We start from the raw sequence: 16,573 nt of genomic DNA, 5'->3' as shown, positions 1-16,573 counted from the left end.
AACTTTACAAAAACTTAAAATAAATTTTTTTTTTCTTGATTTTTATTTTGTTTATTTATTTATTTATTTTATTTTTTTTTTTTCACAAAATTTCAATTTCTTCACCACTTTCAAATTTCTCGTTTTTTCGTAGTATCAGTTGGATCTTCCTTTTTGCTTACTCCTACTAAAGGCCTCTTTAAAAATAACTATCCAAGGAAGATTGCTTCTGCTACTTTTCACAATGTTCCTGAAATGACTCAGGCAAACGTCATCGAACTGAGCAAGCATATGACCTGTGTAAGCCTTTTCGGGGTGTCTCTTTCCTACAAATGATTGCACCTTATGAAAAGCAGCTAGAGCATCCTTAATTTCTGCCGTTGTCATAGGGTCGTCCTCCTCCTCCTCGCCGCTGTTAGAGAACTCTTCTTGATGACGTTATGTTGCATGGCCTACCACTCCTTCAGGTCATCCGTCGTAAGCTCCTCTTGGTGCTCCTTGAGAAGGTCATTGATGTCGTCCTCGTCGACGACCAGCCCCATGGACTTGCCGAGTGCAACGATATCGTCAAGAGCTGGTTGCGAAACAGTTTCAGGATTGTCAACTGTTTCTGAATCTGCACCATCTTCTCCCACGTCGAATCCCTCGAAGTCTCGGGAGGATACGGCATCAGGCCAGAGTTTCCTCCACAAAGAATTCAAGGTTTGCCTCGAAACCTCCTGCCAAGCTTGATCGATGAGTCGGATGCATATCACAATATCGAAATGCTCGTTCAAAAATCACGCAATGTGAGATTTGTGGTATCGGTGATGTCGAAACATCTCTTGAAAAGATGTTTCGTATACAGCTTCTTGAAGTTCGATATCACTTGCTGGTCCATGGGCTGGAGGAGAGGGGTGGTGTTAGGGGGAAGATAAAGAATCTTGATAAAAGAATACTCTGCTAGGATATCTTCCTTGAGGCCAGGAGGGTGAGCAGGGGCATTGTCCTGCAACAGCAGACATTTCAGAGAGAGGTGCTTCTCTTCCAAGAATTTCTTCACTGTCGGGCCGAAACACAGATTTAGCCACTCGGTGAACAAAAGTCTTGTTACCCAGGCTTTTGCATTAGCCCTCCACATCACTGGAAGCTTCTCCTTTAGCACTTTGTGGGCCTTGAAGGCTCGAGGAGTCTCCGAATGATAGACAAGTAGGGGCTTCACCTTACAATCTCCACTGGCGTTCGAACAAAGTGCAAGCATAAGCCTTTCTTTCATAGGCTTGTGCCTGGGTAGCTTCTTCTCTTCCTCTGTGATGTACGTCCGACAAGGCATTTTTTTCCAAAAAAAGGGCAGTCTCATCACAGTTAAAGACTTGCTGAGAACTGTAGCCTTCGTTGATCGTCGTCTCGTCGAACGTCTTAATAAAGGCTTCAGCGGCTTTCGTGTCCGAGCTGGCCGCCTCCCCATGCCGCACCACCGAATGGATGCCAGTCCGTTTCCGGAATTTTTCAAACCACCAGTGAGAAGCCTTGAAGTCTGGGGTTGGCGTTGATGTCCCTTCTCCTCCGTCGTCTTCAGCCTGGGCAATCAAATCGTCGAAAATAGTGCTGGCCCTATGGCAGATTGCCGTCTCGGTTATCGTATTGCCAGCGATTTCTTTGTCTTTTATCCAGACAAGAAGCAGCCTCTCCATCTCGTCGTGCACGTGGCTCCTCTTGCTAGACAAAATAGTCACGCCCTTGGAAGGTGTAGCTGCTTTGATGGCTTCCTTCTGCTTAAGGATGGTGCCTATCATCGACGGATTTCGGCCGTATTCCTTAGCGATCACACTCAACCGCATGCCAGCTTCATATTTTTTAATGATCTCCATCTTCGTCTCCATAGAAAGCATCCTCTTCTTTCCGTGAACTTCAGCAACTTTCTTGGGACCCATGACTACGTATACCGTATGTAATTGAGTTATGTAGTATACGTATGTACTAAAGTTCTCACACAACACGATAAAGTAGTACTACAATGATATCACTAACTAATTTACGTTAATAAATGAAATCATATAGTAGAACGAACGAATTCCGCGTGTGTACACAAACGATGCTGCTTCGGAGTGACCGAAGAACGCCTTTACGTAGATGCACGATGGGAGAGATGCTGACCAATAGGAGAGCAGAATCTTATGGCGGTGACTAACATCAGGAACCAATGGGAGAGCGGGGGGATGGTGGCAAGTCTACTCAGTTGGCAGCGCGCGAGTTTTAAAATTGTTATCGGTGGTCCGGGCGAATCTCGGGACTTTACAGCAACAACCATTCGTAACCTGAACTATTTTTGTAGTAGAGCCAAAAAATCTCTACGTAGTACTTGCTTTCGTAACTTGAATTTTTCGTAAGTTGGGACTTTAGTATGTTGAGGTACCACTGTAATGGTACATAAAAGTGATGACTACATGACATGAATATGAAAAGGAAAATTATGGTGTGCAGGCAGACTTTTAAATAGCAAACAATAGTTAGACCAGAAGTGTAGTCCTGATGTTTCATCTGTGGCTGCAGATGGTAAGACTTTTTTATGTGTATGTCCCACAGAAATATTTATCATTCAAACAGACCATTTATGAATTACAACACATTTGCCTTATACTCTTCAAAGTCCTTCCAAAGTCTTTTTTTACTTTCACATTTCAAGAGTTCAAAATTATTGTCATATTTTACATTAATAATTCACATTTTGTTTCACTAAGTTAGGAGGGAAGGGGATCAAGATGAGCAACTTTCCCCCAACTTGAAGAAGTGATTGAGACTGTAAATGAGAGATGGGAAGTGAGAATGAAATGCAAGAACATGGAATAAGAAACTATTTTTTTTTTTACTCATAAGGACTTATGTTATTCTATTTTCCCTTTCTCTTCTCCTTATATTTTCTTTATCTATCAGAGGTCTACTGCTCCTATTACATACCTATGATACTAAATTATCTTCCACATGAGTTTGTCATTACCTAAAGAGTGTCCAAAACACCTTTTTTACTGTTATTGCAGTTGAGCTAAGTTGAGGCCACTCTGACCCCCAAGTTTGCATGGTATAGTACTGTAAAGAAAATGGGCATTTTCTTGTACTGTATAAAGAATACCAATAGTACAGTGATACTCTAGTCAAATAATCTACCAAAGGGCCAAAATTAATTATCCTTCATCACAGAGCAAATATGTATCTTGAAATAGGGCAAAAGTGATAATTTACAAGGATTTCTCATAGTAAAAAAAAAGCAAGACTACATACGTACTTGAATAATAAACAAGAACAAAAGTATTTTACCTTCAATTTCTGTAAGCGGTTTAGGATTAAGAAGATTTTTTGAAGCTATATCATTCAACCATCGACTACTCTGGTCATCCTTGTCTATAAATGTAGGAGCTTTAGCCTGAAAGAAAAATCAAAGGTATTGTAAAAATATCAAGGCAGTTTTAGGGCTATAATCATGAAGGGTGCCAGTCAAAAGCTAAAAATGCTACACACAATAGTTTATTAATATGTAACCCTTAATTTTTATTTAATATAGCAGTTGGTAAATACAGAATTATATTTCATTATACAATAACTGTACAAATTACAGCTCACTGCAGGCGATCCATTCTTAAAACAGGAAACCTTGGAATATCTAGCAAAGCTCAGATATGTATATCATATCTGTTTAAGTCTTATAAAAAAAAAATGTTCCTTTACAAATTAAGCCAACTTCTCGGTAGACCTACCACACAAGAGTGCTTTTTATAATCTGGCCTCTTAAACATACAATAGGCTTGCCAAAGCTGAGCTGCTTGTTCTGGCAAATCAAGAATGCCTGTGCTATTGCCCATAACTAGCCGATTCGAAAGTTCAGAGGAAATACTCTCACTCCTGTTGTCTTCCATTTTGTCAATTGAGCACATGATCCAGCAAAACTGAGAGGGCAATCTCTCTCAAGGAGCAACTGTGCCAGAAGCACCACAAAAAAAAACTATCTTTAAAGATGAAAGATGTATTTCGTACAAGTTGGCCCAAGCTAACACCAAACTGAACATGAGTATGAACACTCAAGGAGCTGACCCCAGTCAGAAACATAAGGCTTGAAACTGGTAAATGGTCCCTTTACAGACAAAGAGAATGTATACTTAAGAGAGTTGATGGATGGGTATCTAAAAATATGCATCCTTTAAGTCCACAGCACTGTCATTGGTCCTAGTGCTTTGCTTCTGGCCTAAATCTATCATTTCATTCCATCCCATCCTTTGCATCAACAGAAAGCATGAAGTCGCCCTTCCTTAGAGAGTCAACAAGTGTATTATCTCTATTATTCACTGCGGTGAAGTTGATGTCCGGCTTCCTGCTAACTTCTCTGCAAAGTAAAGTAGCTCATGGAAGCCACAGGCTTGGCTATCTGTAACTTCCACCTTGTTCTCGTCCACAATTTCCCTCAACTCTGCCAACAAGACCATAGCTTTGGGAGATCTTGGAGGGTAGCCCAGAAAATGGATCTGTGTAGCCATCCAGAACGACACAAACTACTGTTCCCCAGCTATCAGAATGCTTTTCCTCCACCACTACCTCAACTTTACTATTCAGTCTTCACTGCTGCCTTAGCATTACTATTCACAAAGATTCTCTATTACAGTTAGGAACTGCTTTGGACTCCTGCTGTGCTCCCTGCTCCAGATGTGCCAGAAGAGTCTGTGAGTATACCTAAAAAATTATATGCAATGACCAGTTCTGCTAACAGAGGGGCTTGGGAGCCAAATTCTTCTCCTCTTGACCATGTCTGGGAAGGAGAGTTCCTTATCTGAAGGCATTTGTAAAGTGATGGGTTTTTGTGCCTGAGCAAGGCAGGAGTTTAGAAGCAAACAGACTTAGTACTTACATAAAGCAATGGGAAAACTGACATTAATTGCTGGGGATTCCAGGAAAAAATAAATTGCTTAAGCATGACTGATTTAACTAGTTTGATTTTATTTTGCAGTCAAACATTTAATGATGATCAGGAAAATGTTATTTTTACGATAAAATATGTTTTATTTTTACACTTGCCAAGCAATTACAAAGCTGTAACTTCCTACCACAGCAGACTAAAATTCAAATTTTGCTGTGGCGTTACCATTGCTTGTTGAGGTGACAGACCCACCCACTTTTGGAACGCCAAGTACAACGCAACAGAGATCTTCAATTCATTTGAGCCATGAAGTCCATCTGTGGGGAGGAGGGAGGGCTCGATTATGTAAGTTGCTTAGTAAGTATAAAATAAAACCTTATTTTATTTTATCTTAAAAAAATGAAGTTTTTATGATAAAACAAAGTTTAATGTATACTTACTTGGCAGGTATATATATAGCTATATTCTCTGTCAAACTGGCAGAAACTTTCAAAACTCGCGGCAAACGCTATTTACCTAGTAGTTCAGGTGACCACCACCGTTCCCGTGGCGGCTGGCGCTCGGAACCATTCCCATTTTCGTCAGATCTCTTGAACCCTGTCTCCTGAGGGGAGGAGGGTGGGAATTTAAATAAATTATATATACCTGCCAGGTAAGTATACATTAAACTTTGTTTTATCATAAAAACTTCATTTTAATGTATGACACTTACCTGGCAGGTATATATAGCTGATTGACACATTTGGAGGTGGGTCAAAGACAGCAACATTGTTAGAGTTCAAATAATTAAAAAATTATTATATCACCCTTGGTTCCTACCTGCTAAGGTAGCTGACTTCATAGGTCCTGCCTGAGCCTGCTTAAACCTTAGGAGCTCCCAACTAGGACGTGGCACCTTGTTGGTTGAAGAAGCTAATAAAGGGTCTGACAACTGGACATGACCAATGTGTTTTGACAGGAACCCCCACAGCCCTCTCATACAACATTCATTATGCTAGGAATTGTTAATTCACCCTGAACTACACACATACATCACCAAAACAAAACACCACTAAAAAGACTGAAGAGGGAATATCCCTTCTCAGACGACCCAAAAAACACCATCACCTGATTAAAACTTCCCTAGCATATTAGTAGGTTATGGGGTGGAAACTCCTTTGCCCAGTACTGTACCAGAGGACACGTACAGACCCAACGTCTGACAATTGTCAAAAGTTGTCTTTATATCTCTCAGATAATGAGAGGCAAATACTGAATTCGTCCTCCAAAACGTTGTCTCAATAATCTCCTTGAGGGCTAAATTCTTCATAAATGCCAAGGACTTCGTGAGCCTTAACTTTAAGAACTCCGAAGTTCTGTTCTTGGCAAAGCATATGTGCTTCTTTAATAAGTTCTCTCATAAAGAAGGCCAAAGCATTTTTCGTCATGGGCCTACTAGGGTCTTTGACTGAACTCCACAGAGAACCAGACGCCCTCTGATGCCTCTTGTTCTTTCTACATAAAAAACGTAAAGCTCTCACTGGGCAGAGAACTCTTTCCATGTTCATGACCCACAAGATCAGACACCCGACCAGAATCAATTTTCAGGAGGCTTGACCAAGGAATTAGAAGGGTTTCTCGTTCTTTGGCCAAAAAGCCTTCCTGGAATGTACACACTGCCTTGTTTTGCTTCCATCCTACTTCCTTATTTATCGCCTGAAGCTCACTAATTCTTTAGCCGTGGCCAAGGCAACTAAAAGATGGTCTTCTTCGAGACATCTCTCAAGAGGCCTTGTCTAAAGGTTCAAACTTACTCAAACCTAGATACTTCAAAATGACAATTTGTCCAAAATTGCATTTTTCCTAACTATACAAACCTGAGGTCCTTTACAATAGGAAGGTACTAGCGCAGCTGGATAGGTCGTAAGCTTTCGAACAAGGGGTTCGGTAGTTTAACTGCTTGTCCGACAGGCGCGCGCGCGCGACTGGGAGGTAAACAAATCACTTTTGCTTTTGGCCCAAGCAAAAACTGCAGAGTGAGGGGTGGCATGAGGTGGGGCTATGTGTAAAAGGACCTCAGGTTTGTATAGTTAGGAAAAATGCAATTTTGGACAAATTGTCATTTGTTCCGACACGGCATACAAACCTTCGGTCCTTTTTACAATAGGAAGACTCACTTCTGGGGGGAGGAATCTGAGTCTTTTGTGAACAGACTGGTGTTCGCCCAACCTTGGAAGTCTCCCTGGTCCTAAGAGCGAGGGAGGGATCCAAGCCTCTGTCCGATTGATCGGGGTGTGCACCGCAGGATCAATGGTCAGACCTCTGGACCGAGTACTAAGAGAGAGGCAAGCGTATCTCTTCGTACCAGCAATGTAAGAACTTGTTCCTGTACAGGAGCAAATATAAAGTCATGGGTTTGACTCTTGTAGGCATCCACTTCCCCCCCCACTTGTAGGAGGAAGTGGTGGATATTCTGCTCCTATCCCTAGTGCAAAGGGATAGGATTGGTGGGGCTCTGTCATATAGCTCACCTGCATCTCGTCCTCATCCAGCGTAGTGACGACCGTGGCCCTCTGCCCACAGGTAGAGGAGGAGGAAAAGATGGGAAGAGGGAGCCAGTCACTCACTCATCACACATCCATCCACACAGTCACACCAGGACTCGATGCGGTTTCAGCCTGCGAGGGTCTGGGTTAGCTACACAACTTGTTGAGCAGCCACCACGGGTCCAAGGAAAAGGTATCCAAGGACCTGTGGGCAATATCCCGAAAAGGTAGAAGGACGTAAAGGTAGTCTGGTTAGACCAGACCCTGCCCTCAGGACCTGCGCCACGGAGAAGTTCTTACGAAACGCCAACGAGGGGCCAATACTTCTGACTTCGTAAGAGCTCTCGGACGGGACGTACGGATGTCGTCACTACCATCAGCCTCATACGCCCTCCTGATGACCTCACGCAGCCAGAATGAAAGAGTGTTCTTGGATACTTCTTTCTTGGTTACCCCGGTGCTAACGAAGAGGCGTCGACACTCAGGCCTGAGGTGTCGAGTTTTCTTCAGATAGCGCCGTAGCACCCCTCACAGGACAAAGCAGCATCTCATCCGCATCATTATCGGTGAAGTCCATTAGGGAGGGAATCGTGAAGGGGACTCGAACCTGTCGTCAGGGATCGACGGTTTTTCTGAGTCTTCGCAACGAAGTTCGGGACGAAATCGAGCGTCACAGATCCCCATCCCCTGGAGTGTTGTACATCATAGGAAAGACCATGAAGTTCCCCTACTCTCTTCGCCGATGCCAGGGCCAGCAAGAAGAGGGTCTTGAGGGTCAGATCCCTGTCTGACGACTCTCGGAGTGGCTTGAACGGCGTTCGAGTCAAACTCCTAAGGATGAGAGTCACATCCCACGCAGGGGGCCTGAGTTCCCTGGGTGGGCAAGACCTTTCGAAGCTCCTCATAAGCAAGGAGATCTCGAACGAGTTCGAGATGTCCAATCCCCTCAGTTTCAGGACGAGAGCCCAGGGCGGCTCTGTATCCTTTGACTGTGGGGACTGAGAGGAGCTTCTCTCGCGAAGAACAAAAAACGAGGAAATCCGCTACCTGCTGAAGAGTGGCTCTGAGAGGAGATAGACCTCGTCTACGACACCAACCACAGAAGACGGCCCACTTCCCCTGGTACACAGCTGCAGAGGACTGGACGGACGTTTCCAGCCATCTCTGTTGCTGCGCTACGACGAAAAGCCTCTCGTTTCGCAAGAGATGGTGGATAACAGCCATGCCGTGAAGACGTAGGACTGGACTGCTCGGTGGTACCGCTCGACGTGGTGGCTGGGCGGGAGAAGGTTGTGCCAAGGGGGAATCTCTCTCGGTTCTCCTGCGAGAAGAGCCAGCAGGTCCGGATACCAAATGGCCTGTGCCATTTGGGAGCCACCAGGATCATCCTGAGATTCTGGGTGACCAGTGCTCGACTGATCACCTTGCGAATCAGGCTGAACGGGGGAAAGGCATAGACGAAGAGGTTGTCTCCCACGGGTGTTGAAGAGCGTCCTCTGCAGCTGCCCATGGGTCCGGCACGGCCGAGAAGAACACCTGGAGCTTCCTGTTGTGCCGGGTGGCGAACAGATCCACAACTGGTCGCCCCCACAGGTCGAAGAGCTTTCCGCCAAGTCCTGGTGGGTAGAGACCACTCGGTCCCTATCACCTGATCCGACGGCTGAGCGTGTCTGCTACTACATTCCTCTTCCCTGGAATGTAGCGTGCCGACAGCTCTATTGAGTGTGCCTCGGCCCACTCGTGCACCTGCCGAGTCAACTGGTACAACGGAGAGACACTAGGCCCCCCTGTTTGTTGACGTAGGCCACTACCGTGGTGTTGTCGCACATCAACACCACTGAGTGTCCCATCAAGCGGTCCTGGAACTCTTGGAGAGAGTGAGGAACGCTGCCTTGAGTTCCAGTACATTGATGTGAAGGTGCTTGTCGTTCTCGTCCCACACTCCTGAAGTCAGCAAACTCCTCCAGGTGTGCGCCCCATCCCTCGGTCGATGCGTATGAGAACAGCTGCATGTCCGGGGGGGGAGTGCGCAGAGGCACTCCTCTTAAGAGGTTCCTGTCGTCCAGCCACCAGGCTAGGTCCTGCCTCACCTCGGTGTCAGTGACACTGGAACAAAAGCTTGGGGGATCCGTCGCCTTGTGACCACTCTCCTTTAGTCTCCACTGAAGAGACCGCAGGTGAAGACGTCCGTGAGGGACTAACTTCTCGAGTGACGACAGGTGTCCGATCACGACTTGCCATCGCTGAGCTACCTGTTCCTGCCGAGACAGGAACTGGTTGGCTGCCTCCCTGAATCTGCTGATCCGCGAGTCTGCGGGGAAGACTCGCCCTGCTACCGTGTCGATCAGCATACCCAGGTACTTCATCCTCTGCTTGGGCTCGAGATCGGACTTTTCGAAGTTCACAACGATCCCCAGATCGCGACAGAACTCGAGCAGTCGATCCCTGTCCTGTAGCAAACTGCGAGCGGGAGCTCGCCAGGACTAACCAATCGTCGAGATACCTCATCAGACGTATCCCGTGCGAATGGGCCCAAGCAGGGACACCAGAGTGAACACTCGCGTGAACACCTGTGGGGCGGTTGAGAGACCGAAGCAAAGTGCCCTGAACTGGCTACACCGTCCCGTCGAGGATGAAGCGGAGGTACTTTCTGGAGGACTGATGAATGGGTATTTGGAAATACGCATCCTTCAAGTCCACTGAAAGCATGAAATCGTTCTCCCTGATGGAGTCGAGCACTGGGAACGTGCCGTCTCCATCGTGAACCGGGTCTGGCGAAACAAACCGGTTCGAGAGAGAGATCTATCACCGGGCGCCAGCCTCCCGTAGACTTTTCCACCAGGAAGAGTCGACTGTAAAGCCCGGTGACTAATCCGTGACGATTTCTACAGCTCTCTTGCTCAGCATGGTCTTGATCTCCTGTCTCAATGCTACGTCCTCGATGACGACCCTGGAACGTACGACTGCTGTTTGGACCGGGTTGGAGGTGAGGGGTGGCCGAGATTCGAAGGGTAATAGATATCCCTCCCGAAGGACATCTACAATCCAGGTCTCGGCGCCGTAGCGCTGCCAAGTTGCCCCATGGCAATGGCCTGGCAGGCACCCCCCCACTTCCGGCAGCAGGTGAGGTGAGAATGCCGTCCCTAGCGTTTCCCCCCTTTCTTCGACTTCTTCCCAGAGCCTCCACGGGAGGAGGAGGGCTGGGAGGAGGGCTGGTTACGGCTCCCCTTTGTAGAAGTCGAAGAAGACAGAGTCTTTCCCCGGGGCTTCGATGCAGCTACCGTCTTAGCCACCGAGGAAGCGCTAGCCGAGCTCTGACTTGGCCGCAGTCCGAGGCTGCCCAGAAGCCTTCGAGACTGCCTCGTGAACCAGAAACGGTCACTGTCGTCAGTGCGCCGTCTGTCCACCGCAGCGTCCACCATCACTCCTGGGAAGAGAGACGTGGAACTCCGTAAAGGTCCGTTGCGAAGTCCCAACGCCGCTTCACGCCCGGCCGCCCTGGAAACCCGAGTAAGGACAGCGTCCCTACGTCGGAGAACCAGGTTGGCCCACAGGTTCACCGTCTGGTGGGCAAGGAAGGAGATGGCTCTTCCCCCAGACTGGCAAAGTCTCCTAAAGGCCGAGTCATCTTCGGGAGAAATTTCCCCCAGAGTTGGCCTGCGACCTTAGTATACTGTGAGGGACCACAGATCTAACCAGGAGACGGCCTGGAAAGCTGCCATGGCAGTAGATTCCAGGCCGAGTGCCTCTTGCTGCGAGAACCATAGGTTCTCGGACAGGAGCTGCTGCAGAGACACACCCGGAGTCAGCCTGGCTAACTCCGGGTTTACCTGTTTGGGCGGCATCGGGTCCTCAGATGGCACGTAAAAACGCCGCTGTCGCAGCAGAGGAGGTGGAAGCAGCTTGCTCGACCTGCCAGACTTGAGAGAACCGTCTTGCCCGAGACAAGCGATTCTACCTGGTCCAGCACTGAGTCGGCAAGCTCGGAACGCGGCAAACCCACCGTCGGTCTGGGTTCCCTCTTCGGGCCCCAGAACGACTCGAGCCGGGACGTGGGCTCGGATGGTGGGAGCGGCGATCCTTCCGCGAGGGATCCGTTGTGCTGACGAATCAGCGCAATAACCTCGGCAAAGTTCCCTCTGGATCTCAGAGGGTGACTGCGTCCTGCGGAGTCGGACCATCCAGTCCCTCAAACAGGAGCATCTCCCAAGACCCTCCTCCCTCGAGGGGAGGAACAGCGACAGACCCCTTCCCCTTCGGTCTCCTCCAGCCACTTGTGCATACGACCTGGCTGGTCCGAGAACCGTGCCTGGTACGTAGGACGACGTGGTGGGATCCTGAGGGGCGCACCCCTCACGATCACTCCTCAATACCTCGCCCCTCCCGGTGTAACCCGAGGAGGTTGAAGGTATGGGAGAGGCAGACCTGACGCTCCCCCCTCCTCGCTCGCTGGCATAAACCAGTGGGCTTGGAAGACTGCAGGCGATCGTCAACCCGCTTGGTGGCGATCGAGCTGCAGGCCTAGTCGAGCCGTCTCGCTGTGGAGAACGGCTGGACCGAGAACAGCGGCGGCCCCGGTCTCGTGTGTCAGAGGAGCTGGTGCTGGTTGCCGTACCCGATCGCTTCTCTGTGAGAGTGACGGTCAGGCGACCGGCGAGCTCCACTGTCACGGTGAGACCGGTGCGTATCCTCACGGCGCGTCACGTCGCTGGTACCAGCCGTGGCTGGCGCCGGCGAACGGGGGGACCTCTTCCCAGCCTCAGCCCGTGGCCGGTCATGGACCGTCACGTCCGCCCGGGTAGCCAGCTGCTCGCCGCGAGAGCGAGAGCTGGTCTGGTGAGAGTCGCGTGAGCGGCTGTCACCAGTCTTCCGCTCCGTGCCGTGAACCTGACGCTGAGCTGGCTCAGAGGTCTGGTTCCTAGCTGCACGGTCGCTGGTAGGCGACCGTACACTCGGTACCTCTCGCGAACGAGAGGCCGAGACGGATCCTGCTGCCGTGGTCGAACCACTAACAGCAGGTGAGGAAGTGCCGGTGTTAGCCGGCACTCCTCTGGTCCGTTAGTCTTCTTCCTTGCGGAAGAAGAGACGGGTCCTGCCCCCACCCCGAAGGAGCAGGGTGACCAGCGGAAGGAAGAACCCCCCCGTCTCACCAGAGCGAGACGGGCCCTTAGAAGTTCCCGAAGGAGACTTCTTAGGGGGGGGAGGCGACCTTCTTCTTCTTAGGCGGGGGAGCCTTAGAAGAAGAAGGGGAAGAGGCGGCAGACGACGACGACGACGAAGAAGACGATGAAGACGACGACGACACCTTCCTCCTCTTCTTCTTCTTCGTCAACCTCCTCAGTCCGATGTCAGATCTGTCATCCAGAGCGGAGCCGGCGCTGCTGTTGCCGAAGCAACAGGGCCCGGACGCACCTGTCCGAACAGATCAGCATCGGGAGCAGCGGTGCCAGGAACAGGAACAACGTCAGCAGGTGCAGGCATCACAGGAACAGCAGTGGAGACGGCAGGAGCAGGTACAGGAACGGCAGCAGTGGTCGGTAACGTCACGTCCGTGAACAGCGGCTGGGCAGGTACGGCAGGTACGGCAGGCTGTACAGGCGGTCCAGGTGGACGGACCAGCGGCACAGCCATCCTAGGTACTGGTGGGAGGTCCAGGGGCGAGCTCTTCGGGCACACGAAGTCCGGTCGCGGCAGCACGGCAAACCCAGGCGGCGGCATCACACTCCCCCGTGGTACGGCGACTGGCCCCTGCACCGATGTAGTTGGTGTGACAGAGACCGCGTGCGGGGTGTACACCAGGTGAGGAGGTGAAGCATAGCCAGGCGTTGTAAGGGTCGTGGTGGTGGTCGTAACCGTAGCATGCGTGACCGCCACAGAGCCAGCGAGATGGTAGAGCAGCCCCTGGACACTCGGCACGCCTGCAGACCAACGATGCCACACCTGTTCGAGGTCGTCCTTCGCGGCAACCGCACCTGAGGAAGCAGAAGTCGGGTGATTAGCAGGATCCTCTACCCGCTCGCGCGAAGACGAACGGATAGAGGACCCAGAGTACAACTCGACATCGGGGTATCTAGCGCCCTACCTCCACACTCGACAGGTCGGTGAGGAGAAGGACCTAGAAACCCCCCCCTAAGAAGGGGAAGGCGCCAAACGTGGGAGCTGAGCGGGCGGCAGGAAAGAAGACGAAGTGTCCGTAACCAAAGAGTCGCGGGAGAGCTTTCCGACGACTCCTTTGCAGGCCTTCGTTTCTTCCTGCCTTCGTACAAAGCCCACTGCGCCTCCGACCAATTAGAACATACTTCACAGGGCTCGGCTCGGGTGCATTCGCGCCCCGACACCGAGCGCACAAAATATGTGGATCAATTTCCGGGAGGGAATGAGCGGAACTTTCCGCATTTATGCCCTTCGGTACCCGGGCATAATCTCCGGGGGGTAGCGAGGCGTGGAGATTCCATTATTGATCAAATCACAAATGATGAAATAAGAGAGGAAATGATTGTACTTACAAATGATTCACACACAAACACAACCAAATACTCATGAAAGCAAACGACGAGAAGCGGGCAGAGAGCGTCGAACACACATCACGTCCACTCGCTGTGAGGCCGAAAGCAAAAGTGATTTGTTTACCTCCCAGTCGCGCGCGCGCAGCCTGTCGGACAAGCAGTTAACTACCGAACCCCTTGTTCGAAAGCTTACGACCTATCCAGCTGCCGCTAGTTACCTTCCTATTGTAAAAGGACCGAAGGTTTGTATGCCGTGTCGGAACAAACGACATCTAGATTCAAGAAGGGGGTCTGCATTGAGGCTGCTTCCTGGTTTCAAAAGAGCTTACAAGATCCCTAAGATCTAGACTATTGGAAATATCTAGACCTCTGTGTCTGAACAACCGAGGCTAGCATACTCCTATAACCTTTAATCGTCGAGATCGACAACCCTACCTCCTTTTTCAAATAAAGGAGGAAGTCTGCGATCTGGGTCACAGAGGTACTGGATGACGACACCTTCCTCTTCTTACACCACTTCCGAGGTCTCCCCACTTCGACTGGTCAACTGTGATCGTAGAGGTTCTTCTAGCTCTAGCCACTGCACTGGCCACCTTTCTAGAGTATCCCCTCGCTCTGACAAGACTTTTGATAGTCTGAACGCAGTCAGACCTAGAGCGAGGGTATTCTTGTGAAACCTGTCGAAGTGGGGTTGTTTGAGTAAATCTACTCTTAGGGGCAGTGTTCTTGTTGTATCCACTGTCCATTCCAGTACTACCTCTATGAACCAACTTTGGGCCGGCCAATAAGGAGCTATGAGAGTTAGTCTTGTTCCGTGGCTCTCTCTGAACTTCTCATCACCTTTCCTAAAACCTTGAACGGAGGAAAGGCGTACGCGTCCAGACCTGTCCAATCCAACAGGAAGGCATCCACTGCCACTGCTTGAGGGTCTGGAACTGGTGAACAGTAGTTTGGTAATCTTTTTGTTTTGGCTGTAGCAAAAAGATCCACTACTGGTCGGCCCCACAAAGCCCACAGGCTCTGGCATACTTCTATATGCAATGTCCACTTTGTTGGAAGAAGTTGCCCTTCCCTGCTCAACAGGTCCGCTCTGACATTCTTCTCCCCCTGAATGAACCTGGTGAGCAGAGAAACATTCTCCTCTTCCGCCCAAAGAAGAACTTCTTTCGCCAGACTGTAAAGGAAAGGAATGCGTCCCTCCTTGCGTTGCGGATGTATGCTAGAGCTGTGGTGTTGTCCGAGTTGATCTGCACTATCTTGTCGTGTACCAACTCAACGACTTCAAGCCAAGAAAATCACCATCAGTTCCTTCCTGTTTATGTGCCAGTCGCTTCCCTCTTTGTTCAAATACCTGACACTTCTTGAGGGCCCTGCGTCCGAGGCGTCGGAGAACAATATTAGGTCTGGGTTCTTCTGCTGGAGTGACATACCCTCTGCCAACTTCCCTGGAGTTAGCCACCAACTCATTCCTCCTTGATTCTGGCAGGAATTTGAAACTGGAAGGAATCTGGTTGCGATCTTCTTGGCCAGACTTCCTTCAGGAAAAACTGTAACGGTCTCATGTGAAGCCTTCCTAGAGAAATGAAACCGCTCTAGAAGAGAGTGTGCCCAGTAAGCTCATCTACTCTCTTGCTGAGCATAGGTCTTTCTCTAGGAAGTCTTGCACCTTCCGAAGGCATAGGGCTTGCCTGTCGGGGGATGGAAAAACCCGAAAAGTCGCTGAGGAGATCAGAATCCCCAAATAGACTATCTCTGAGACTTCTCTAGGTTCACCATTAGACCCAATTCGTTCGCCAAATTTAACGTCTGTCTTAGGTCCTCCAGACATTGTCATCTTGACTGGGATCTTATCAGCCAGTCGTCTAAGTAAAAAGAAACTCTGATCCCTAGCAAGTGCAACCACTTCACCACGGACATCATTCTCGTGAACACTTGGGGGGCTGTACAAAGACCGAAGCAAAGGGCCCTGAATTGAAAGACCCTGTTCTGGATCACAAACCTTAGGTACTTCCTGCATTTTGGAATGAATTGGAATATGGAAGTATAGCGTCTTGTAGATCCAGGGTCACCATCCAGTCCTCCTGGACCACCACCATGACAGTACTGCGTCGTTTGTCTCCGATGGTAAACTTGGTCTTTTCCACGAACAAGTTTAGCTGACTTACGTCCAGTACTGGTCTCCAACCTCCCGAGGATTTCGCAACCAGGAACAGCAGATTGTAAAACCCCGGAGATTCGTGGTCCAGAACAGGTTCTATTGCTCCTTTCTCTAGCATGGAAAGGACTTGGTCCCCCAGAGCCTTTCCTTTACTAAATCGTTGTAACACGCCCCTAGGGCTCTGGGAGATGTAGAAAGAGGAGGCTTCCTCAAGAAGGGGATTTTGTAACCTTCTTGAGCTACACTGATGGCCCAGGGATCTGCATTCTTGCTTTGCCAGACTTCCCCAAAACTCCTGGAGTCTGGCCCCACTGATTTCTGGAGGGGACTTGATTCTCATTGTTTAGTAGTAGTTTTTGATCCCCTTTTAGCAGGTAATCTTTTCCCTCTAAAGGAGGGGCGAGCGAAAGTCCTACCTCGAAAGGGCTGTTGAGTAGGTCTCGATTCCTTCGGTGCCTTCTTAACCAGTTTGGAAGGCAAGAACTTCCTCACTGAGGATGTTAGAAGATCCTGTGTTGCCTTC

At 49.5% G+C, this 16,573-nt stretch overlaps 1 protein-coding gene across 2 annotated transcripts in view; it reads right to left on the bottom strand.

Moving 5' to 3' along the window:
- The window catches only part of LOC135196431 (glutamine amidotransferase-like class 1 domain-containing protein 1), a 108,973-nt gene that overhangs the window by 54,817 nt on the left and 37,583 nt on the right, over positions 1 to 16,573 (bottom strand). For both annotated transcript variants that reach the window (XM_064223255.1, XM_064223254.1), the window contains exon 3: positions 3,274 to 3,379. In XM_064223255.1, coding sequence (XP_064079325.1) covers positions 3,274 to 3,379 — 106 coding nt within the window. The remainder of the gene's footprint in view (positions 1 to 3,273; positions 3,380 to 16,573) is intronic.

The sequence above is a fragment of the Macrobrachium nipponense genome, chromosome 17 (genome assembly GCF_015104395.2).
Source record: "Macrobrachium nipponense isolate FS-2020 chromosome 17, ASM1510439v2, whole genome shotgun sequence".
NCBI classification, from domain to species: Eukaryota; Metazoa; Arthropoda; class Malacostraca; order Decapoda; family Palaemonidae; genus Macrobrachium; species Macrobrachium nipponense.
Note: the sequence above shows the minus strand (reverse complement) of the source record. Positions and strands in the feature narration are given on the sequence as shown.